The sequence below is a fragment of the Plectropomus leopardus genome, chromosome 1, assembly GCF_026936395.1.
Source record: "Plectropomus leopardus strain MGB_pleo_1.0 chromosome 1, ASM2693639v1, whole genome shotgun sequence".
Taxonomy (NCBI): domain Eukaryota; kingdom Metazoa; phylum Chordata; class Actinopteri; order Perciformes; family Serranidae; genus Plectropomus; species Plectropomus leopardus.
The window spans coordinates 6,686,451-6,711,171 of NC_142176.1; the positions used below are offsets into that span (position 1 = coordinate 6,686,451).

Here is a 24,721-nt window from a genome sequence, read left to right on the forward strand (position 1 = left end):
AACTGAAAGAAAGAGATTTAGTCAGATACTGAATCGGTCACACTAATCCTGGGTGTCCACCTTAAAACTGCGCTTATTGTATAGCTCTTCTGTGCTACCAGGGAAAACATCTGTGTGAAGCATCCATGTTTCAAAACTGTAATTTGACTGGTGGGCAGAGCCATACAACTGCATGGTGGCATTTCTGGTTTTAGAATATTTTTTAACAAAAGAGTAAGCAGCAGCATCTATGGTAGAGACAAATTGTCCCTTTCTTCTTCATGGAATCTTTTAAAGCAATGTTCAAGCAATACGACTGTGTTTGCAGCTTTAACGGGCTTGACAACCTGACAAAGTACAGCATGTGCAAGCACAGAGTACCTTTCCACGATTCACCTTAGAGAGTTGTACAATTCTGCCTTGAAGCAGTTGAAGGAACTGTGTGATATTTTAAAGTTTGATAAGCCTTCAAACTGGACTTACTAGTTTGTATTTAATATTCTGTAACTGTAGCTGTGCAGCAGTTGTTTTGTTGTTCTGCCGAGTCTGTTTGACAGTGACCTTACGACATTCCCTTAAGCGTTGTCCGTAAGAACGCAGTGAAGCACCTTCTATAACGGTGCTATGAATGCTTTGGAAATTTGTTGTGACAGAAATACCCCCTAAACACCATCATTCTCTCAGTAAAATAAACACTTGTTAAGAGTTTTAGTAAAATAAATTAGAGATGTTCAGTTTTAAAGACGCTCCACTCCTCTCCCTCACTGATATTGATGACTTCTTGTCTCTTAACATCTGTTCTCTGTTAATGGTTGACGATGTGTACACAGAGTAAGGCGGCTTTCATCCTCTGCAGCAGAAAAGGCAGGCTCCCTTTCAATGACAATGGCTGGTAATGTCACTGATGGCTCCTTCTTTTGTCAGGCTTTGTATAAAGCACTATGCAGTATGTGGGTATTTAATGAGCCTTAAATGGACTTGATGTTTTTGGATTATTTTGTTTATCTGTTTCCCGTAGCAACAGGGTCACATGAATGCTGCCTCCTGGTTTGTTTTGCTGTGTGAAAGTCTTTGTCTGATTGCCCCGGTTTTCCTTTCATCTGCTTGAGAAAGTCCACGGGGCTTTGCTTCGCTGACGAATATTTTGTTGTACTGCCTTTATGTGTCACAGGAACCTCCAACACCGAAGACTTGACTATTGACTGATAAACTGCAGCATTTCTAATTAAAAAAAGAAAAGGGATGAGAAGATAAATTATGTCATTGTGGATCATGATAAAAAAAACTAGAGATGTTCTGATAACATTTTTTCCTTTCGCATTCTGATCTACAAGAGATTGGTACTGAAAGCCAGTGTTAAACTGGCACAGGTTATTAAAGACCACAGTATTGATTAGCTCCGACATTAACCATTCTGCTGTCGGTATTGTAGAAATTAAAGATTCATTTTTTGTTTATTTACGTTATGTAATCTTTTATAGTTTTTATCTAACCAACTGCGTTTCTAATTTGCAATGAAATTTGTCTAAATTGCATTCTGGCTTTTCAATCCAGAGCAGAGCTCTCTGTGTCAGAGCCTGTCAGCCTGCTGCATGTGCGAGGGGCGGGGCCAGCTCTGCCGCTCTGTCTCACACACACTCAGGGTCTCTGCTCCCAGTGACACGCACCAAAGTCATACTTCTCAAGAGTTGATGCCAACACTGCTCGTCATCACAAGTGCAACAACTGTTTTGCATGTAAGGATGAAAACACGAGCAATCTCGAACAAAAGTGAATCTCATACAGGCGAAGAAATGCACTATATTGACTGCCTTGTTCGTAGTTCATATACCATTACCCCACCCAGTATGTTAGAGTGAGAATATGAGAATGTTAGAGAATATTAAGAGTGTTATAGGGTCTTTTTCTCTTAAAAAAACTCAAAAACAACAAAAATTAGCACCACGAAAGTAACAGATTGATAAGCAGTACTGGTAAGAGAAGCAGTACTGTTAAAATCTTAATGACACCCATCCCTACTACTAACCCTGTATAGATGGTATACATTTACTATCATTGATGTACGGCAGGGCAAAGGTTAAACTCTAAACAGCTAACAGCTAGTGTATTACTATTTATAAGTAATCAGTTATTTTTCACCAAAAGCAGTAGTAGTTGCCAGTGACTCAGTGCAACATTTAGGCCCTGTGCAGTAACTGTAGGCTACTCTTTCAGAGCAGTGAAGCATCATTGGCTTTGTCAGCAAACTTTCTATTTTTCAATCTTGTGTGTCCCTTTTTTTTAGTCATTCTGGTCCCCCTCTCTAAATTATGATTTGTGGTCCGTGAATGCAGCACAGGCGAAACTCATCATCAGTCATTTTTATCTCTCAGCAGCAGTTTGAGTCGCAGCGTGGATTATTGCTCAATTGATCCTATCAGAGCTGATCAGTTCGATATATGAGAGAAGAAACAGAGTGCAGAGTGAGTGAATGCAAACTTTAGACCCAGCTCAATGAACAGTTGAGTTTCACTTAAACTGCGACAGATGTTCTTCTGCCCCATCTGTGACAACAGTATGCTCTGCGCTCCGAGAGTGTGGTGCAGTAAATAACTGCACAGTTTATATATTCCAAATGCACCCCAAATTAACAGTCCAGCTTCAAAAATAGAAAAAGTATTTGTGCAGATGTTTTAATCATGGCAGCCCTTCACTAATGAATAAATGTGTGGGAAACTAAACACTGGGTCCTAATAGGGCCATTCGGTTTTCATGTCGGCCATTGTACTTCTCCTACATGCTTGGCACATGAGAGAAGTTTCAGTTGGTTGTAATCTGCAACCCTACCACTAGAGGCCAATAAATACTGCACACCAGACCTTTAACCCTTTGAAACCTGAGCAAAATATTTTGATTTCTTTCAAAACATGAGGATAGAGCCATGGATAAATTATTAAGAATCAATTAATGATGCTTAAATAAAAGCAAATAGCCAAAAAAAGAGAAAAGTAACAAACAAAACAAATGAGAAAATGACCAGAAAAAAGATCTGAAAACTGAAATTAAAGTATACAATATATATTGTAAATGTATAATTTTATATATAGTTTTTAACTCATTTTCTCCTGTTACATTTTTTATTTTTCCCCCTTTACTAACTTCTTGCAATTTGTGAGACATTTCTTGCCTAGTTGCTTAATACTTTTTCCACCATGATTTGAAGAGATATCAAACCCATTTGCTCAGGTTTCAAAGGTGAAATAGCTTGTGAAAGGCTTCTGAATGCAGCACAGACAAACTGGTGTCCATCCCAAGTCTCAAAGAGTTAAGCATATTTGGATGAATATTGGGATACTATTGTGTATTACAATTATTTTGGCCAGGATTATTGTAACGTGAAATTTTCATATCTTCTAACCTTCATATCCTCTAATATCTAAACCAAACAAAGCACAGAATATTCATGAAGCAAAGGACCATACTGTTTGTTTTCCGGGTTTTGTTATTTTTTTGTGCGCAGTGCAGCTCTGCAGCTTATTGTCAAGTTTCAGATGACCAGTGCTTCACACCAGCGTGTGAATGCGTCACACACAGTCACAGAGGAGCAGCCGGGGCTCTTCTTTTTCTCCTTTCTTCTCTCCTTGTCAGATTATGATCACAAGTACTGGGACTTGCCTTTTCTGGAGACTGAGCTCGCTCTGAGTATGACGTACTAACACTGAAATAAGTTCTGAAAAATGAAGAGAGTGTGAAATAATGTTCACAATTCCAAACAGAGAGAGAACAGATAATACATCTGATTCACTGCTTGTAAAAATACTTCATTCTCCCACGTATGGGAGGCTATACATTCTATAACTGACTGGAAATGTATGACATTACTGTTCAGCTTCTGAATTGGATTCATTTCATTGAAGCTGAGTGTGTCATCTCCTGGATTCATTTTAATCAGTTAGCGGATGAATTAATGATCCCTTTGTTGGAATAGACATCATAGCATTCGAGACTGACCACACATACAAAAATAAGTGTCTGAATGAAGCCTGCACCAATTGCCTCACAACATTTTACTGGGCAGCCATCAAGTACTTTGTGAATGAAATGGAGCAATCCCAAAGGCAATTGTGACTGTGAGCCATTTTGTGCTATTTGGGTAGTAGAGATGTCATAATGAGGAGCAGTCTCTTCACTAGATTGTTGCAATTTTTTCCACACAAATTGCGATTGTTTCCAGCGGAGATTCATTTTAATTGATTGAATATTAAATGAATTTTGAAATGCCAGCGAAAGTAGTGTAGGCTTGTATTTTTCTCACTGTGACAATGTTCTCCGATGTTCTGTGAGGTTCTTTGTTCATCAGATTGAGTCAGCGGAGAGAGCAGGAATAGCCTATTGTGCTACTGGTTATGAAATTCTTAGATTTGCCCGCACGAATCGAATGATTTTGTCAGACAGATGGAGTGATTCAAATTAGATAAAAGAATCCGACTCCCCATGTATAATACAGAAAGATCACTTCCTTTTCCTCTAAGAGAGATCCACTTCCCTCCTCCGACTTCATAAAATAAGCTACAGTACATTTTTTCACAGCACATTCTTCTCACTTCAGCATTCTGGGAGCTGCTTAGTAATCCTTTTTGTTCAAATGTTTCTATACAAGCGTTCATGTGCAAATGGGACAAAGGCGGCAAAACGGTGACAACGTCTCTGTGAATAATACATCCTGTGAAATCAATTGGGAAAAAAAAGAATTGCAATTTTTATTTGTATTCATGTACAGTATGAACTACAATCTCAGGTATCAATAATTGAACATCATCCTCAGAGAAATTAGTTGGACTCCTTACAAGCACAGTCTCTTGTTTGTTTTTTTTTTTTCATGTTTTTGTTTCACTTTTTTGTCTTTTTTTAACAATTGAAGCACATGTAAAATTATGATCTGAAGAATTTTTTTTTTTGCATTATGTTTTTGAAAATATTTTTTTCTTTTTGTAGAAATTTAACCATTTGATGATTACTCTCTCCGAAAATGAGAGAGAATATCCCCCACATACAGTAACCCCCTCCCCCCGTACATAGACAGTTGGCAGAATAACACACAAGAATTTTGATCACCTTGGCTTGGGGTTTTGCACAAAAATCACTCTGCTGGTATTTCAAGTCCAACATTCTGCACGTCAGTCTTAATTTCATTCTGGCATTCAAATATCTCTCCACAAAGAGCCATCCTGCTCCAGCAAATACCAACACAGAGATATTCCATTCATTCTGAATAACTCGCCACCCTCATCCCCAAATATATATTTATATATATATAAAAATCTCAACCTTTTTTTTTTTTTTCACTGTAGCCAGCGTCAACATTGAATCATTAAGCCACCAAAAGCATTGAAAAGTAATTGAGCGGTGAAAAAGAAAACAGTGGAAAAGGGAAAGAATGGTTCACTCTGACGTTACTGTTGACTGTACTATTTTCGTCATTCATACACTCAGTGAAAGGCTTAAGACAATTTCTGTTTGTCCCCGCTCCACTTAACATGGCCTGTCTTTGAATTTATATTTGTTTTCCTTCCACCTTCTTTTTTTACTAATCCTATTGTATAAAACACATAAATACATGTAGGAGACTGAGTTATCACAACTGTATGATTTAATGTTAGCGACAGTGTTTTATTACCATCATACTATCAGCTGTCGTAGCTGTCTTAGATGAAATAAAAAGACTTATAAGGCTGCTGTAGCCTGGTAAGACCATCCTGATGATGTGAGCTCAACTTTCTGTTTTACTTTCTGTATCAGTCTGGACTTATTGCTGTCTCAAACAATTTCCAGAAATTAAAGTCTAATCTGGGCCAATCAGGAACTGTATTTGAAAATGTAAGGAAGCAATCAGGGACTGCGCTGTAGTCGATGACGTGAAATTCAGGCTTGTAGAACAATAGTGGTGGCTCCCAAAGGCTTTTAAAGAGATTCAAATCATCAGTTGTAGACCCTCAGTCAACTGAGATTGCTTCAAGTTGAGCAGTCTTTTTTTTTTCTTTGTAGTGTACTTCTGGGAACGTTTTGGTCCCCAGATTTTGCTGTGGAGTGAGTGCTCTTGACTGTCACTGTACTCTTTGGTACAGGGATCTGGGACCTGCGGACGTGCAGGCAGCGGCACAAAGGAGGAGAGAGGAGAGATGCTTTGCTTCGAAGTGGTGAACTTACAGCTCACAATACGATACAGTCTCTGGCTTGTGTTTGATATCGGGTGTCAGCAAAAAATGTTGCACAATTACGACCCATCGTTAGCACTGTTAGCTTGTTATCTATGTTACACGGATACTGCTGTCACACTGAACATCCTGCGGGGCATTCAAACTTTGTATGGAAAACAAAACCAATCGAATATTGAACAGCCAAATCTTATTTGACATAATTCTGAGTTGGTTACACACCTGTTAAACACAGCAATAAGTGAAGTTATTGCACATATAGAGTCGATAACAACAATTAAACACGAACAACAGTTAACACATTTTTGTTGTTCTTCTGACGAGAAAAGTGCAAAAGTAGCAGCTAATTTTGGCACAAAGCACACACCCAAAGCAGTTATCAGTAACCAATGGTGTGTGGCTAGCATATTTAGCTAGACAGAATAAAGGGAATGTTGGTGACAGATATTTTGCTTGTGTTAATGTGATTATTGCATTTAAGCGAGATGTTTACTCACATGTTAATTAGACTGAAGGGACGTAGCAAACTCGCCGCTCTCACACAGTAAGCGTAATAAATGACATTGATACTGCGTGCTCAGGTATAGCTCCATCTTTGTTCCAACTTAAGAAACATCATACTTTATGATGAACATGAATTCTATATTAGAAATCTCTCTGGCATTTCTACTTTTTGCTGAATCAAAAACGCACTGAACTGTGACACCACTGTATCGTATCGAACAGAACCGAGCCCTGTATCCGAAACCCTCATTGGGATTGTTGTTGACGAGGTACATGTCACATATAAATAGTAAATATAAATAAATTGTGTTTTTTAGATCTACTGGGAATGCCTATTGTAATAAGGTCTTTGTGTAGAAAAGCCTTTTGCTAACATCAGGATTAACTGAATGATTTTTTTGTCAAAGTGGATAACTCCCACCCACTGAAAGTTTGGCGCCGCAGAGAGTCCAGGCAGATAAACAAAACAGCAAAACAGGATGCTGAGCTCACGTCATCGGGCTGGTCTTACCATGCTGGAGCTGCTGGACAGTTATGGTAAACATGTTCACTTCATGTGATGACTCATTCTGTGTAAATAACAGAAACGTTGCTATGCAAAGGTGACGTAATCTAAAATCCCATCAAAGCCGTTTGTAAACGCGCATTTAATTCATGCCACTTCTGTCAATTATCTGTCGCATTTGTGAGATCGCCGGTGGGAAATTAGAATATGCTTGTTGCACAGAGACCAAAGCGAAAGGCTGCGAGGCATATCTACCTCTTCTTACTTTCTGCACAAGGTCACTGTTTCCATGGCGACAGTCTGATGGCTAGTTTTGCCTCCTTATTCCTTATCTTTTTTTCTTCTTCACTCCTCTCCCTTCATATCTGCAATATATCTGTTTGAAGACCCCTCATGACCGCTGTGGGTCCGGCTCCCCCACCACCGCCCCACCCACTGTTCTTCACTTTTCATCCCTACCTCCCTCTTCCTTAAGCCTTCCTCTTTGAAAGACTAAATGAAAAAAGCAAAGTGTAAACAGACTACAAGAGAGACAATGTTTTGATGGTCTATAAATGATGCAACATCAAAGTGTGTGTGTTTTTTCTCAGACAAAAATGAGACAGAGCAGGGGTCGCTTCAATATCAAAGGCCTCTACCCCCCGTTAGATGTTGGGCACAGGGAGAGTGAAAAAGTCTCATGCTGTTTTGTTATCAGCTTTCCTCTGTTAGTCCGCAAATGAACTGCTGATACAGATTAATGAGCTATAACCCATCTCCTCTTATTTTGTTGCAGGTTCCTAGCTGCTTCAGTGACTATGTTAGCCCCGTCTGCGTTAGTCTGACAGGGTCACACAAGATTACAAAGCAGCCTCATTTGCCTCTTTATCTGTGTAACAGATGGACTATCCGCGCCCGAGCTCGTGTGACCCTGGGGTGATGGCAAGGTAACGCGACACTGAGTGGACGTAGATCATTACTAGGTTAACAGGGAGGCTACAGACTGCAGCCTTATGCTCCCCTTCATTTTCCCAAGCAATATTCTGCAGGCACATGCTGGCGGATAAAGCGAGACAAATGAGACATGGCGAGGGGTGAGGAACGTGCCTGAGCTAAGTGACGGGGAGACAATCAAAAAGAAGCTGGAGGACAGGAGAGCGGGGAGGGTAGACGGAGAAGGTGGAGAACAGAGAGATAGAAGAAGGGAGGAGGAGTAAAAGTAAAGGTTGAAGTGTAAGGAAAAGGTAGGACGAGGAGGAGTGGGAGCAAGAACTTAATCTTAATTAAAGTGAAGGATGTATGGCTGTTGTTTGGGAGCCACAGGGGAAATGCACAGTTACTCATTTGGCTGCTTTGCTCCTCAGGCATGCTGGTTTCACTGTGATATCATCCAGAGCTGCGTCATTAAAAGATCTCATTTTGGGTTGAGTGACAGCTAGAATATGATGGCAATGAAAATAAACCCATTTTGTCTCCCAGAAAACCTCAGCCAAATTGGACGCGGTGAGCTGAACATGCTTATAAATACTAAAGCAATGCCCTTCAACAAAATACATTGTTATTAGGTCAAATTAAAGTGTTAAATTAATGTTAATAATTTTCGTTTAAGGCCAATTTCTGCAGTGGTTTCACATGAGCTGCTTTTCCTTATCGCTTTTCGTAAACCATTCTTTCCCTTGTGCAGTATTACAGAGAGAGAAAGAGAGAGAGAGAGAGAGAGAGAAATAAAATGAGCTAAAAAGCTATCACAAATTGTTTTTCTTCATTTAGCCACTAGACATACTTTTAATAAATAATCTTTGTTTTTGTAAAGACACTTGTTAAAGTATCATATGTCGTCCCTTTGCCAAATGCTGATTTATAGCCGTTATCGACATCAACTCAAGTCAATGTCATTTTGACTTTTTTCATCGACACGTTTTGGTCCATTGTACTCCAAGTATGAAACTGCTGATACTGGATATTAAGTCAAATTCAAGATCAGATTTGGGTCTCTTGTACATTGTCTTTTGAGCAGGCTTGAATCAGTAAAGGTTCCTGTGTGGCTGAGCTGTGTATGGTACTGAGCATTGGAGCGTGGTGGTAAGTGCTCTTGTAGGTGTTGTAGTGGTTGTAGTGCTCCAGAGGGGGCAGCGATAGGTGTCTCTCCATGGCAGCAACGCCTGCGAGCTCTTCTTCAACTGTGATGACCTCCATGGAGGAGGCAGGGCCGTCGGGGTCCTGCTGGTTATGCTGCTTCCTCATCTTGTAGAAAATTACCAGCAGAACAGCAGCCATGAGCGTGATGGCCACGAAGCAGCCGATGATAATCTTGGTGGTTTTCATCACCTCATCCAGGCCATTGAGGGCTCCCTCTCCATCCAGATCAAGAACTGGAATGGTGTAAGTCCGCTCTGTGGTCCTTGTTGAAACAGGAGTACCTTTTGTTGTAGAGGATGAAACCCAGCCAAATGGGGGAAGTGGCGTTTGGCTGTCTTCCCCTGGGGTCTCAATGGTCTCCACAGTGACTGTGGTAAAATAGGTCACCCCGCTGTTTTCCACAGAAGTGACGTTTAGCACAGCAGAGGCAGAAATGTTGCCGGCTGTGTTGCTTACCATACAGGTGTAAGTCCCAGTGTCCTGCATTGTGACGCTTGTAAAGTTAAGTGTCCCGTCATTGAGTACGGCCAAACGCACCTTATAAGCCCCGTGTGTCACCAATGAGCCATTTGGTGTAAGCCAGCTGATGGATGTCAGCGAGCTTGTACGACATTTAAGCTCTGCACCCATGCCTTCTGTCACATTCAAGTCACTGGGTGGCTCCACAATGACAGGAACATCACACTGGAAGTAGCTGTGATCCAATTCCCCGATGTAGCGACCTTTAAAGACCGTAGGAGAATGGCAGCGGGCGCAGCAGCTAGTATTGGCGGGTACTGTCTCCTTCAGCCACCAGCTGAGCCACAAGATATCACAGTTGCAGTTCCAAGGGTTGTGATGGAGGTGGACCCGCTCCAGGCGATGCAACGGTGTGAAGAGGTCGTGTGGTAGAAAGGTAAGGTTGTTGTGAGCCAGGTTGAGCTCCACCAGCGACTGAAGGTCATCGAAGGAATTCCTCTCAATAGTTTGGATCTGGGCATGCATCATCCACAGCTTCTGGAGGTTCACCAATCCTAAAAATGAGCTGGGCTTGACAACAGAGAGCTGGTTTCCTGACATCTCAAGCTCTTCAAGTCTCACCAAAGGTAAGATGTTGGGGATCTCCTTGAGGTTGCACATTCCCAAGTTAAGGTAGCGCAGGTTGCTCAAGTCCTTGAAGGCGCCGTCAGAAATGTAGGAGAGACGTTTCAGTTCGCCTAGATCCAGCCTTCGAAGCGAGGGGACCCGGTTGAAGGCATAAGATGGTATACTTTCGATGGGGTTGTTCCGTAGCCACAGTTCCTTCAGCTTGGACAAGTACTCAAATGCTCCATTGGGGATTGTCGTGAGCCGATTATCAAAGAGCTCCAAAGTGTTGAGACTGGCCAGTCCATTGAAGGCGCCGATTTCAATGCTGCGGATGTGGTTTTTGCTCAGCTGCAGGATCTCCAGATGGCGCAGGTGTTTGAAACTGTCCACCTTGATGACCTGGATGAGGTTGTCCTGGAGGTTCAGGTAGCGAGTGTTGGTGGAAATGCCATCTGGGACGTCCCGTAGACTGCGGCGGGTGCATATGACTTTGCTGAATTGGTTGCTGCATGAGCAGACGGAAGGGCAGGTCTGAGCACGAACCAGCCCAGCCACCACCAGGATCTGGAGGGCCAAAAGCAGCACAAAGAGGGGGTTGGACAGCGCCCCCTTCAGCCTACGACCTCTCATTGTCTGGCGCTGGAGGGAGGAGATCATTGTGTTCAGCATTCATAGTTCATCTGCTGTTTGTGTGCTCTGCAACAAGAAGAAAACAGAGAGAAAAAATATTTAGTCACCAAATATAGTAGCAACATTGTTGATATTCCTATTGTGAGTTACACAAGGTTTGTACAGGCAGGGGCAGTCAAATTCAAAGACTTAAGTACAATACTTAGACTCGAGTATTTTTTAAAGCATTCATTTTTATTTTCAAGAATGAAAGTGTTTCCTCCACAACCATCTTGTTCAAAAGAATTTTGCAAATTTGTAAATGAAGCAAACGTGCCTCAAGATTTAAAATTAACTTAATATCAATTAACTGGTTAATATTATCCAGATGTGCAGAAATACAGAGAGCAGAGTACAGTGCAGCTGTGAGTAAAACTTGCATTTACGGCTGATGCTGCTCTGGTGTCAGTGTTTTGTAGGTTAGCGAAACATCTTGGTGCTGACTATTTACTGGTGTTTACCAGCCCATTGACGATCTCAGCTCATACCGCTCACACGGCTTTATAATATCATAGCAAGCATGGCTCATTTTTAAAATATGTTTCATGTAATACTTTACAGTTGTGTTCTCTTCTCAGTAATATTCAAGATTTTTTTAAGGACCGAGTTGAAAAATGTTAGATTTTTACGGTATTCCATTACTTAAATTTCTGAGTGCCAAATTCAAGTACTTAATGCATCTCAAGCATCTTGTACAAACACTGGTTTAAGAATCACTGGCTCAATTCAAGATATTTTTAGTGCTAAATTGAGTAGTTGGTCTCCAGAAAATTAACTGACAGAAAATAAAAACTAAAATATTTTTGAGATTTAGTCTGTTGGTGAGAGGAAACAAACAATTTGACGATGCAACTTGGAGCTCTGGGATATCATAGTAGGCGTTTTGCACAATAATTCTTGAATCATACTCCAAACCGCACATCCAAAAATTCTCAACAGATTATCTGATAATGGAAAAAATCATTACTTGCAGCCCTAATCTACTTACACAATACAATGTGCCTCGAATGTTGAAAGAACTAGAGCAAGATGAATTAACAGCTTTACTTAATTGTCATATACTGCCCATATACAGAATATTACAAGTTTTTTGTTAGCTCTCTAACCCTGGATTGTCCCAGATTTCCAGACTTCACAGAAGCTGATGCATCTGCACTGGAGACTGAAAATGAAAAACGAGAACTTAGCATCTGATCAATTTCTTGTAAGCCCCTTACTCACTTGAATCCTAAGCCTGGAATTATTTAATACACAAAGCCATTTCATAAAAATTTTAACATTGCAATTTTAGCATTGCACTCAATGAATGAAGCCCTGCACTGCCACAAACAAATACTTGCATCCTGTGAAATGCATTCACTGGCAAACAAAGAGAAAGTCCAGCTATTCTTGCATGAAATTGTGCTATGGCTTTTATCTTGACGTAAAACACAACATATTAACAAAGTTGTTGATAAATGTTATTCGATGACAAAACAATGAGGGTTATTCTTCACTATCTCGACTTTTTGATGAAATATTCTATAGCCTTTTATTGCCTTCGAAACAATTTATCTCGTATGCATTTCCTAGGCTTTCAAAAACAGCATTTTTCATTGATTCATGATTAATACCTTTTTTATTCAAAGCTGTATTGTAGCGCTGTTTACTTTTCATTAAGATCCAATTTATTGTCCCACGAAAATCCCTTCCAAGAGTGTGAAGAGGCCTGATATTGCCCCTGTGTAACTAAAGCAGAACGTATCTCTCAAATCAAGTGACTAACAAGAAACTCGTTACTCTGTTATCTTAGATTAGATTAAATTAGATTAGATTAGCCCATTCAGCCAAAGTGTCTAAGAATATGCCCGAGTGAGTGTGCTCAAGATAAAAATAGACCAAGACATTCATACACATACAGTACAGCCTGTACCATCCACTTCCACACAGCAGTGTTGATGTGCTGCTATCACCCCTTATTATCTTCTGCCCACAAAGATGATAACCTACAAATAAATCAATATATGCTGTATTCAAAACATATCTTATATGCTGTGAAATTATAAAATGTGACAGCATTGTGTCAAGCTGGGCCATTAAGTGAAGCAGACACTATTCTTCAGTGCAGTTAATGCCTTAGCCAGGAGCAAAGCACTCTTGCCTAGCGCAAGACACATTAACCTCGCCTACTGGGTCCTTACATTTAAGTATTCTCCTTGTCTCTTTCCAACTCTTCCAATTCAAGTTATCCTGTTAATCATCTCTCTCCATCAACCCACGAGCAAGAAGAAATGAGTGTATTATGACAGGTGTTTTCTAAACTGTAAAAATTGTTAACTGAGGTGGAAATGTTCTCCAGTGGGGATGAGTGGTTAGCTTAATCAGTAGAAATGAGCCTACATGTGGCTTGGTTTCACACCAGCCGGGCTGCCACGCCAGCCGTGGTGGAGGGAGGCTGTGGAGACATGGGCCTCTGCTGGGGAATCAGATCGAATGAGGCTTCCCACTGGCAAGAGCTCATTTTTGTCTGGCTGGAATTACAACCACCCTGTGCTACCAGCAAAAGCCCTCTCAATTGACAAAAAAACCCACTAACACCCACTAACATCTGTCTTGTGTCTTTAGTGGGAAAGGCTACAATCGGTATTCACTCCCTGGTCAAATAACTCTGCAGAAGTCACAAATATTTATCTACAACAGCTGTGATCGTCTTTCATAGGCAGTGATGTAAAGACAAGATGCAGTTGGATGTGCTGATCTCTCCATCCAAGCAGTGCTAGAATGTTGTATGTAGAATTTAGTCTGGACTGAGTTTGAGAGAAAGGCTGAGTAAGTAAAGATAAAGATATTACAAAGATGTAACCACAATATCATCACTGGCCTCCCGGCTGCTCTTACTAACCTTTTTTACAGCCTGTCTGTGACTTTGTCTGTAATGAGAAAGGTTACATTTGGCATTCATTTTCAGGACAAATGACTGCAAATGCATGGGGTGGGGACGCTCTGTTGATATATATTTATTTATGTGGCATCTTTAAAATGGCTGTGTGTCCCTTTGTATCATCTCTCTCTAAATTCGGACATTTTTGCGGATCAGTGACGTCACTCACAGAGCTGATAATTTATCTGTTGATCCATTCACAGCTGATCAGATCACATGGATGGAAGAGAGCAGCTGTTTGTAAGTCACAGTAAACTGTCAGACCAGGTTGAGGGAACAGTCAAGTTTCACTTTTAATGGAAGAAAAACATATTTTAGACACCCAAAAAAAATCAATATCAGTTTAAATTTACACTGTATTTGAATACTTGCATACCCCCCCCTCGGTCTATATCATAGACTGTATAAATAATATGGGTTTCTAGCAACTAGCTGAAAGGAGGCATATCTCTACCATCTGTGGTGGAGTCAGACATACTTCCATCAATAAATGGATTCTCCCCCAGTGCTTTTATATTTGGACAGGGACAGCAGTCTGATTAAATGGCCTAATCAAGCTATAACAGTAACTCGACTAAACATACTGAATGATCAACTCATGATTGATCAAAACAAATACTTGCATCACAGAGGTACATGTAAAAATATGCAGTTTTCTCTCACTCTCGTTGAGGGTGTCTATAGTCCTGTGACGCCATGCCCAGCACTTACAGTCACTGTGTCTGATGGCGCAGGCTGTGCACTATATAAAATGACTCAAACAAGAAAAGAAGAGGGGTCCATAAAAGAGCAACAAACACACTGATAGAATATTTCAGCTCTCAGTAAAACATCTGTTTTAATTTCCACTGGAATGCTTCAAGAAAAATACTAAATTGAGCAATAAGAGTGTTGATCTACCACTCATAGAGTAATTATAGCTTTGGCCACATGCCTTCTTCATAAAACATTTAATCTGAATAAATTTTATCAGTACAAAATGCTTCATTACATAAAGGGATTGCAGAAGAAAAAAAAGGGTTCTAACATACTTCCTCTTTTTGTTGGTGCAGCACTGCATGGATTAATTCCATCTAGGCATGCTCAACATGTATTCATAGCCAGTGAAAGCAGTAGCTGCTTACATTTAAAATCCTGCCAGCGACATAAAAACACACCCACCCTTACTTTTCTGCTCCTGCACCAGCCGCCACAGGCATTATGTCTGACACCACTGTGATTTGCCAAATTCGTTTGTTCTAATGAGTTTGTTGGAGAAGTGCTGGGGTAACATATGTCTCAATCAGGGTGCGCATTGCAAAGAGACTGTAGCATAACACAGAGTGTTTCAGAGCACTTAAATTACAATATCAGATGAGCGGATTTTGTCAGTGTTGCGCACTGCAAACGACGGCATTCCACGCCAACCAGCCAAACGTGTTCGCCTGGACGTTCCCACACACCAGGGAAGCGAGCCTGGCAGTCTATGATACAAATAACCCAGTGTCTACCACTCAAGAATTAGGTAACACCTCTGAAAAAATGAAATCTCTGTTTCACAGTCTCATGGTATGAATATGAGAGGAATTATGTTAACACTGCTCCTCACCAGTCAATTTGAGAAAGATAATACGACTGTGAGGATGAAACGTAACAAGAAATGTTGCATTATTGAACAACTTGCTTTGCAGTCACATTTTGATTTTGATGTTTGTCTTGGCTTGTTGGCATATTAAACATTTCCCCACAGAGTTCTAAGGGGGGATTTGGACCGTTTCATGTACAATGAGATTATTCCAACCAAATGACAAAGTGACAAACATCTCAATTTGCACTTTTACTATCAGATAAACATAGTAACATGTTCAGCAGTAAGCATGCTAATCTCATGTGTGCCGCAATATTCTAATACTGATATTATCATAGTTAATACCCAATGTCATTGACACTCTACATCCTGCAAAATTGCTGTTAACACTCTTGCTTAATATGGTTTTGGGAATCGCAAATCCCTCATCCCCAAAAAGGAGATGGTTTTCACATTCATTAAAAGCAATAATACATTATATTAACTTTAAAAGGGACCTGTGAGGCTTTTCTGTATTTTATGTCTTACATATAGTTACAATGAAGAATGTTCATATTAAGCCAAAGTTTCAAATAATAAGATAATTCAGTATGTAGAATATATAGAACTAATCCCTGTGTGTAAAAGGTTGAAAGTGCTGCTATTCTCTGTTACAGTCATTTCCCAGTGGTGCAGTTACAATGTTACATGTAGCTACATGCTCCCCTAAACGTGTGTTATACATTTCTCACCAATTTCAGTTCTATTCTCTGTTTTATTTATAAAGCCCATTATTACAAATCACAATTTGCCTCAAAGGACTTTACAGCATATGACATCTCTCTGTCCTTAGACCCTCCCATCGACTCAGGAAAAACTCTCCGAAAAAACACCTGTAATGGGGTGAAAATATGGTAGAAACCTCAGGAAGAGCGACTGAGGAGGGATCCCTTTTCCAGGATGGATAGACGTGCAATAGATGTCGTAAAAAACAATTCAATTAAAGTAGTGTTACAGTCATTTCCCAGCTGCAAGTACACTGCTACATATAGCTGCGTGCTAACCTCATGGAAACATGTAATCTTGGTTGTCGATACTGTACATTTCTTCCTAATTTCGGATATTCCTGCTGGAACATGTCCTGTTGGGTTTAAAAGCTTATATTGTCGATATCTTTCATGCTAGAAATCACTTTTGTCCTTGGGCTATCTGGGCAAGTACACTTCTCACTTACTTGTAGCTACATGCTAATGTCAGGCAAACATTTAATCTTGGTTGCAGTGTTGTGAATTACTCCAAAATTTCGGATCATAATCCTTCTGGAACATGTTCCATTGGGTTTAGTGGCTTTTTATTGGTGATTTTTCAAGGTAGAAAGTGCCACTGTTGACCTGCTGCAAGAACACTGATACACAAAGCTACATGTTAATGTCAGGGAAACATGCAACCTTGGTTGCCAGTTTTGTACATTTCTTAACAATTTTGGAATCACATTGATTGATTGACAATGATTTTTCATGTTAAAAAGTGCCACTATTCTCAATTACAGTCATTTACAGGCTGCAGGTACAACACTGCATGTAGTTACATGCTTAACTCAGGGCAACATGTAATTGCGGTTTCTAAAATTGTACATTTTTCACCAATTTCGGATCATATCCCTGCTAAAAACATCTCCCACTGGGTTTAGGAGCTTATATTGGGGATTTTTTTTTTTTATAATGGTAAAAATTGCCACTATTCTCCTTTACAGTCCTTCATGCTGTGTATGTCCAGTTGTGTGTTTAGAGGCTTTTATTGGTTATTTTTCATGTAGTAAGTGCCATTTTTGTTCTCTGTTACAGCCATTCCCTAACTGAAATGATGCTGCAGAGACGCCGAGATACAGAAGACCTTTAAATACTGACTGGTCAGAGCAAACTGGGCTTTTTCGGGACGGAGACTTGAGGAGACAGGCGCTAAAACTGAGCATTTCGGACATAGGGTGAGTACAGATGTTCCAGCACAGACAGTATGAAGAAAACAAAGTGTTAACATTAAGGCATGTAAACAAGTCTAAACCAGAAAATTAGCTTAATAGGTCCCCTTTAAGTCTCTACAAAGAACATGAAAAATGTTTATTCAACTTATAATTCATCGTAACACTTAGGGGGGAGGAAAAGGCATCTTAACAATGGCCAAATAAATGAAGTCAAATTGTTTATTAGACAATTACTGATCAGTCATTTGCAGCTGATCCAGTGAGTGTGAAATTGATAGAGTGGGTAAAATATGAGGGGATATGAAATGTGGCAAGTCTCTCATCATGATGGAGAAAGAAGCCCGTGGCCACTTAGAGGGCTGTCTGTCGAACTGAATGTCATCTTGCTAATTTATTCAACACATTACTGATTCATTACATTTGCATTCGTTTGTTGCAAGTCTTGTTTTAACCTCGTTTGTGCTGATGTTGTAACCTCACAGGCCATCTGGGTTTTTACAAGACCCTGTGTAGAGACAATGTGCCTTGGAGATATAGATGAATAACATCTAAGCTACCTAGAAAAACAACAAAACATGAGAGAGACTGTTAAAGGCTAAGGCTTGTGACATTTTACAATTTTCTTAATGTCAACAAATCTCAGGCAGAAACAAAAACACTGATTTAGTTAATCTTTAGATACTTACTGACTTTTCTACAAGGGCCTATGTCTGTGGCACTCATCCCAAAACCCATTTGTAACTATTGAACAAGAAAATCTTTCAAAACAGATCACAAATGCATTGTTTCTTTCTTTTTTTAAACCTTTTTTTTAAACATAGGCCCAGTACTATCCTTAAACAAAGCTATAGTTATATTAAACAAGAGAAAATAATTGTTGATTTGTTGGGGACTGTTTTTGGGTGCAGATTAATACAAAATTGGTACGCTAGTCTGTGGGCCATTTATATTTATCAGTTCATTGTTTGGTCTTTTGGAGGGTTTTGTTGACCAAAAAGGCACAGAATTGTATTTGTAGAAAATAGGCTGATTTTTTTAGTGTGATGCATGCAAACCTGGCAACCTTCTATGACCCCCCCACCCTACCCCAAAAAAAAGGTTTTGATTCAAGGATTATGTTGTGCTCTCAAATACAGTAAAAGGAGAACAGCGGCATGCAAGGTCTACAATTATCCATCAAATTCTTATGAAATACTTGACAATGATAAAAATTATATCAATGCACTTAAACAGCAAACTTGAGTGGGATGTTGATAATTCGACATTACTCTAAGCATCTTTTCCTGCATTGTGTTCTGTCTCTAGTTTGTATCATCAGAATTTCACAGGACTTGACTTGTGACTCGCTTGACCTGAGCAATGACTTGACTTGTCTTGCTCGACTTACAGTAGTGACGACACTTGTCTTGCTTGATTCTTACCACAGTAACTTGCAACTTGCGCATGTGTGATTTACTCCCACCTCGGCTAAGAAGTAAAATCTGTTTCATTTTTCATTTTTCATCGGAGAGACTCACTGAACACGTTGCTGTCTTTAATATAATGCCCTTTTCCAAAATCTACTGTCGTCATTTCACTGGCTTTTACACTGCCATGGTTAGAAGGCAGTGAGTTGCACTGTTAGTCATCGCTTTTATTTAAATCCTTGCCGAAATTTTTAAACAATAGTTTGATCCTTTAAATCTCCCTTACGTCAGGCAAGAAGTCATTCCTGCCAAATCCTGCCAAGTTGTCCACTCACTGCTTGGCTTTTCTCACTCGTCTCCAAAGTTTTAAGTATATGTCACGACAGTTTCAAAGCCATCTACTCAACAAAAGCAAACAAAATAGGGCCGTCACATTTCAGCAGCCAGGACTGCAATCATCAGTCTATGGGACAAAGTAGCTGGATGGCTGATAATAATATTACATTTCTCATCAGAAACAAGAGATTGATTAAAACTAATGTCTTTTGTACCGCTTTCCGACATAATGGCATAGCATATTGCCTGATAGCAGATTAAAATGTGTCTATAGGTTTTTGTTCTTGCAGTGATTGTCTGTCTGACCATAATTCCAGATGGCAGTTTGATTGCTCTCAATTTTGCCTTTCTTTTAATTTAATCTCGTTCCATCACAGACGGGAGAAAATGAGCCTGGTCATCTAAAATTGTGATGATTTTCAATAATACGATTGTGCCATCTGGAAGTGCTGCTGCCCTGAGGGGATGGTGGAGGTTAAGCTCAGGTCAGAAGGTCAACTGTGCGACTTTTTTTTCCACGCTGAACAGACCTCGATTACATGCTGCTCTCCTGTGTTAGTCAGAGAAAACAACGCTGCCTCGCTCGTCATAGACCTTTATTTTCAGTATATAATGAGCTTTGAGGACCCCCTTATCCTCGGAGCCTGTACAGACGGGAAAAATGGATGGATAAATGGGTTTTTTTATATAAACTATATTTCTGATCCATATACCTTTATTGGGCTTTGACCTTTTTGAGCATAAACCCTTATGTCACCCAATAGCTTAATCAATATATTTTCCTCATAACGTTAAATCAAATGACTGCGTACGATGAAAGAGCCTGGTAATAACAATGAAATCAGAGTAGAGCCAGCCAATACTGCAGTTCTGTCAGGCTTTTTGACCTCTTTTGGCACAATTAACTGTTAACCAGTTAACCGGCGAGAATACTTTTGACCGGTTACATGTCGGTCTATAGCAGTGATACTCAACTTACGGCCCTTAGACCAAATCTGGTCCCTGATAGGATGTGGTTAGCCCTCCCAACCTTTTTCTAATTCACAAAAAAAAAAGGAAATGTGATATACACCGGGAACTGTTTTTGCACTTTTAGCATAAATAAGATACCGAAGTGCATAAAACAGCATTAGCCCATACTGTCCTAAAATTGTAGGAATGTCCTAAAATCCTAGAAATGTCCTAAAATCCCAGAAATGTCCTAAAATCAGAGACATGGCCTAAAATCGATCAAAAATCCTAGAAATATCTTAAAATCTGTGAAATGTCCAACTAGACCTGCCACTGGCATTACCAGCTGATCATTGTAAATTATGTTAGAATTTTATTTTGGGTCATTTTCTTTTGTTTATTTTCAGGTAATTTTCTTTTAACTTTTTAATAATTTCTTGCCTTTCTCGGAGGGTTAACACTAACCCTTTTTAAAGAAATCAAACTAATTTGCTCATGTTTCAAAGGGTAATGGGTGTCTGCCTTTCTGACATCCCTATTACAGTATTTGCTGTAGGGTTGAGTCAATACATGAGCTTGTATTTATGTTTTAGTGTCCAAAAATCGATATATGCAGCTTTAAAATTAAAGCAGCCTATGCAGCTTTTATGTGATTCTGAAAACCGAATTACACTGTTCTATACAACTTCATATCGAACTTGACTTGCGTAAAGAAAGCATGTGGAAATGAAACATGTTCTGGCTCCGAGAGTAACTGTGTGAACACTTTTGGTCAGCTTTATTAAATCTGTACTGTCACTGCAGTCGTCATAGCAACCAGCACCCTATAGCTTAGAGTCCCATTCCACCTGTCACCGTCACCCTTGGCAGCCATCCATTCACAAAGCACTTTATCTCCATAAAGATGAGAAAAACACTTCAGTGTAACCCACTAGTATGACCTTGTTTATAGCTTCTTTTTTTTTTCATTTCATGTTGGCAGCCGTTTTTCAACAAAGACATTATAGAACGAATTTCCTGTGCAATCAGGCTGATGTTACCTTTACCTTGAATCCACTCAAAATGAAATACTGCGACTCCCGGCTGTTGTACTTCAGTCATTTTGCCGGGATGCTTGTGTTACTTTCATTACCTTGAAAATGAAAGATTGCGCCTGCCGTCAGTTGTACTTTGAAAGATCAGATTGAAGGTGCAGAAATTATTCAGATTTTGTTCCATTTGGAGCTGAAATAATCATTTCTCTGTTCCACTTTGGGCATCCCGCTAAGTAAAATAATACTCCACACGGGATGTAGCTAAAGAAATAAACAAAACATGGTCTCCATCATTCTTTTTTTTTTTTTTTTGTGAACTAGACTAAAGTGCACTGCAGCAGTGTCCTGCATTTCTTCTCACAAAGAGGCTGCATTGCCAACACGCCTTGTTTAAAAACACTCACTGAATGTGACTGGTGTTGAAAATCTTTTGTTTCAGAGCTTCAATCTGACAACGGCTGTCCCCAACCAAACCAGGTGATAAAGACAAGAAAAAAAATCAGCTGTAAACAGTCAGTGGAAAAGACAGTTGTGATTATACCACAAGCACTAAATGTGACAATACACCAAGTATTAGGATGCATCTGACAGCTGCAGTAAGGCCTGTAGTGTAAGCAGCCTGAACTTACCCTAGTTACAGGCACAGTTTAAAATTGGCTGCAGCAAGCAAGCCAGTGACAATACTGAAAAAATATACAGTATGTCGGACAACACCACCCCCAGAGAATGAAAAATGTTCAAGAAAATACGCTATTTCTGCTATTCCGAGACTCGTCCAGTCAACGAAAGGGCCATCATTTCTGTTCCTGTTAAAAGAATAGAGTTTGGCTGATAAGTCAGCAGCACCCCAACAGCCTGCTAGATTTATTTTCCCTAACACCAGCACTCTGCGTACTGAGGCCAAGGTGGGGGAGGGAAATTGCTTCTTTTTTTTTTTTCAGGTGGAGCAGAGAGTCTGTATGTCAGAATGAGACAGCAGCAGTGGTGGCCTCGCGGTGTGGCGGGCCCCAGTGCAGGATTTTAAAACCGCAACCTCTCAACGTTAGATATGAAGCTGCACGCAGATTTTGAATCTTAGCACACGTTGTACTGCAAGATTACAAGGATATTTTAGTGAAGTGATCTGTAACTGTGTAACTGTATATTTTTAATCTGAATTTTCATATAAATCTGTCATGATAAGAAAAACATGACAAGTCAATCCATCACACTGGGTCAAATTGAACCTTTTTTAAAATGTAAGACAGTTCTATTTAACCCTTTTAAGCTGGATTCAAATGTCTTCCACAAGTATTTGAATCTTTGCACCGTGAAAAGCTGCAAGAAATATGTAGATTTAGAATTTTGGTATTTATAATTACTAAAATTATGTATTTAAAAATTATCATACAGAATAATTAGAATTTTTAAAGCACCTTTTACGTTATTTCCTTAAGAGAAAAAAAAAGAATTACTTTCCTTTTTTGTGCTTTTTTGAAAGCATTTTTCTTGTCTTTTTAAAAAACTCAACTTTTCTGGTAATTTTCAGGTAATTTTCTTGTACTTTTCATTTTTAGTAATTTTATTTATTCTTAAGTTGGTTATTGCCTTCTTTCCATGTTTTTAAAAGAAATCAAGCCAATTCGTTCAGGTTTCAAAGGGTTAATGTTCCAAAGGGTCACTTGCAGACCCATCATAGACGCATTTTTGTCTTTTTTAAGGGGGGCGTGGGGAGATAGCAGAGCAGCAGTATAGAAGTGGTTTAAATCATCTGAAAGCTGGAAACCTGAGGATTAATTTAAGATGCAGCTCAACACACCGTGTTAAGCCTCTGTAGTCATAAGTATGCAGTTAACCCTTTTTGGTAAGGCACCTGTAATTTTTTTAACATTCAAGATGACTTAATGAAAATGGTCAAAACCCCACCATAAAACCACATTAAGACACCAAGACCTTGAGGAACTTGATAGAAATGTCCATGCTGTGATTTCATATTAAACACTTGACATTTGGAGGTTTCTGCTATAATTACAGTTTTTAGCAATTGGATAGCGAGCACTTCTGTTCTTTACATTTTTTTCAGAAACCCCCTCTATTGTAAAAAAAGCCCTATGAAAATTGTATTTAAATGCTCAAGGTCTCTAGTTTTGGGCTTTAAAGTTTCTCTAGGTTGTGATCCTTGAGGTCATAATAAGTAATTTTAAACAATGAGGTCAAAACCAATTTATGCTTTCCAAGACTGTTTTGGGACCCCGGTAATCAAAAATGTTTCATTTTAGACCAAGCAACAAGCACAAATTTATACTCAATGCAAAAAAAACCTGCATGTTTTTTGCCAAAAACTGCATGGGATTGGCGTAAAGTATGCATGTTTATTAAAGGGAGACTCTTGAGCAACCATTCAGATATCTTTAAGTGAGAGGTCAAGAGACCGTTTCAAAACTGGCCATGAAAGTTATCCCCTCGCCAAAATTCTGATTAACTTTGAAGTGCCATTTAGACCCCTTCCTGACAAGCTACCATGACATGGAACCAATGGATGGCTTAGCTTGTCTAGTTTTACATAAAACCACTACATGCCACAGTTTATTGAACCATAACTTCACAAAATATACAGTTCAGTATTTTGTTCTTGTTTTGACCACAAAAATATTCCTACTAAGCTATTTACATGGCTAATGAAAATGTTAATTCTACTATTCTCATTTACACGCAGCCGTGCATATTCTGATTAACGTGTCATTTCTCACGTCAAAATATGGAAAAGTAGATCACCTGTCGCTTTTTGCCAGGTTTTTTTTCAAGGTTTTCCACCAGTGAACAGTTAAGCTCCTAAAATTTAAAATCAATATGTGGTGGTAGATGTGTAGGAAACTCTACATGTCCAGCGAATACTATTAAAACCCCAGTAATACCAACATGTCCCATATTTCTAAGGCCTAGTTTTTCATATCCAAACCAGAATATGATTTTACATGCCCTGTATCAAATTTGGAATATTGTCATATTCTGAATAATATCAGTGTGCATATAAAAGTACCCCATAAGTACGGCTAGTGTATACCTGGCTGCAGCTGTTTTTCAGGGAACTGCACTCGTATTACGTCTTGTGTTAAACAGTGTCACATTATCTATGAGTCTGAGTACCTGTATGTTATTTTATGTGCTTTAATTTCAGGCAAGCAGTGAAAGGTTGCTATCTTGTGCCAATACTGGAGAGAGTGAGAGCGAGGGGCTAAAGAGACACCTTTCAAGTGATAATTCAATTGAAATTCACGTATTACCGTATGCTGCCTCCATTATGATAATTGCATGGGCTAAATAATCTGCAGGGACCTCCATGTTCAAATGCACTCTGCCAAGGCTCTGTCTGGTCTCTGCAAAGGGATTAAGACAGGATGCCCTGGGTGGCAGACTGACTGAATGCGAGGGCGCTCTTAGTATTCGTGTCACTTGTCAAGCCCACCAATCTGCTCCCATGACAGCGTTCCTAAAAAGAGATTCGCAAGATCGGCCAATAGTAGGTGGAAG

At 39.6% G+C, this 24,721-nt stretch overlaps 1 protein-coding gene and 1 long non-coding RNA gene across 4 annotated transcripts in view; one reads left to right on the top strand and one right to left on the bottom strand.

The window, feature by feature from the left end:
• LOC148190348 (uncharacterized) overlaps positions 1-24,721 on the top strand; it is a 219,081-nt gene that overhangs the window by 87,167 nt on the left and 107,193 nt on the right. For all 3 annotated transcript variants that reach the window (XR_015779637.1, XR_015779654.1, XR_015779658.1), the window contains exon 2: positions 17,348-17,487. This is a non-coding gene — a long non-coding RNA (uncharacterized LOC148190348). The remainder of the gene's footprint in view (positions 1-17,347; positions 17,488-24,721) is intronic.
• Positions 4,821-24,721, bottom strand: part of lrrc4cb (leucine rich repeat containing 4C, genome duplicate b) — a 66,827-nt gene continuing 46,926 nt past the window's right edge. Inside the window, exon 2 of the mRNA XM_042488974.2 lies at positions 4,821-11,064. Within this exon, the coding sequence (XP_042344908.1) occupies positions 9,142-11,037 (1,896 nt within the window). The 5' untranslated portion in view covers positions 11,038-11,064 and the 3' untranslated portion in view covers positions 4,821-9,141. The remainder of the gene's footprint in view (positions 11,065-24,721) is intronic.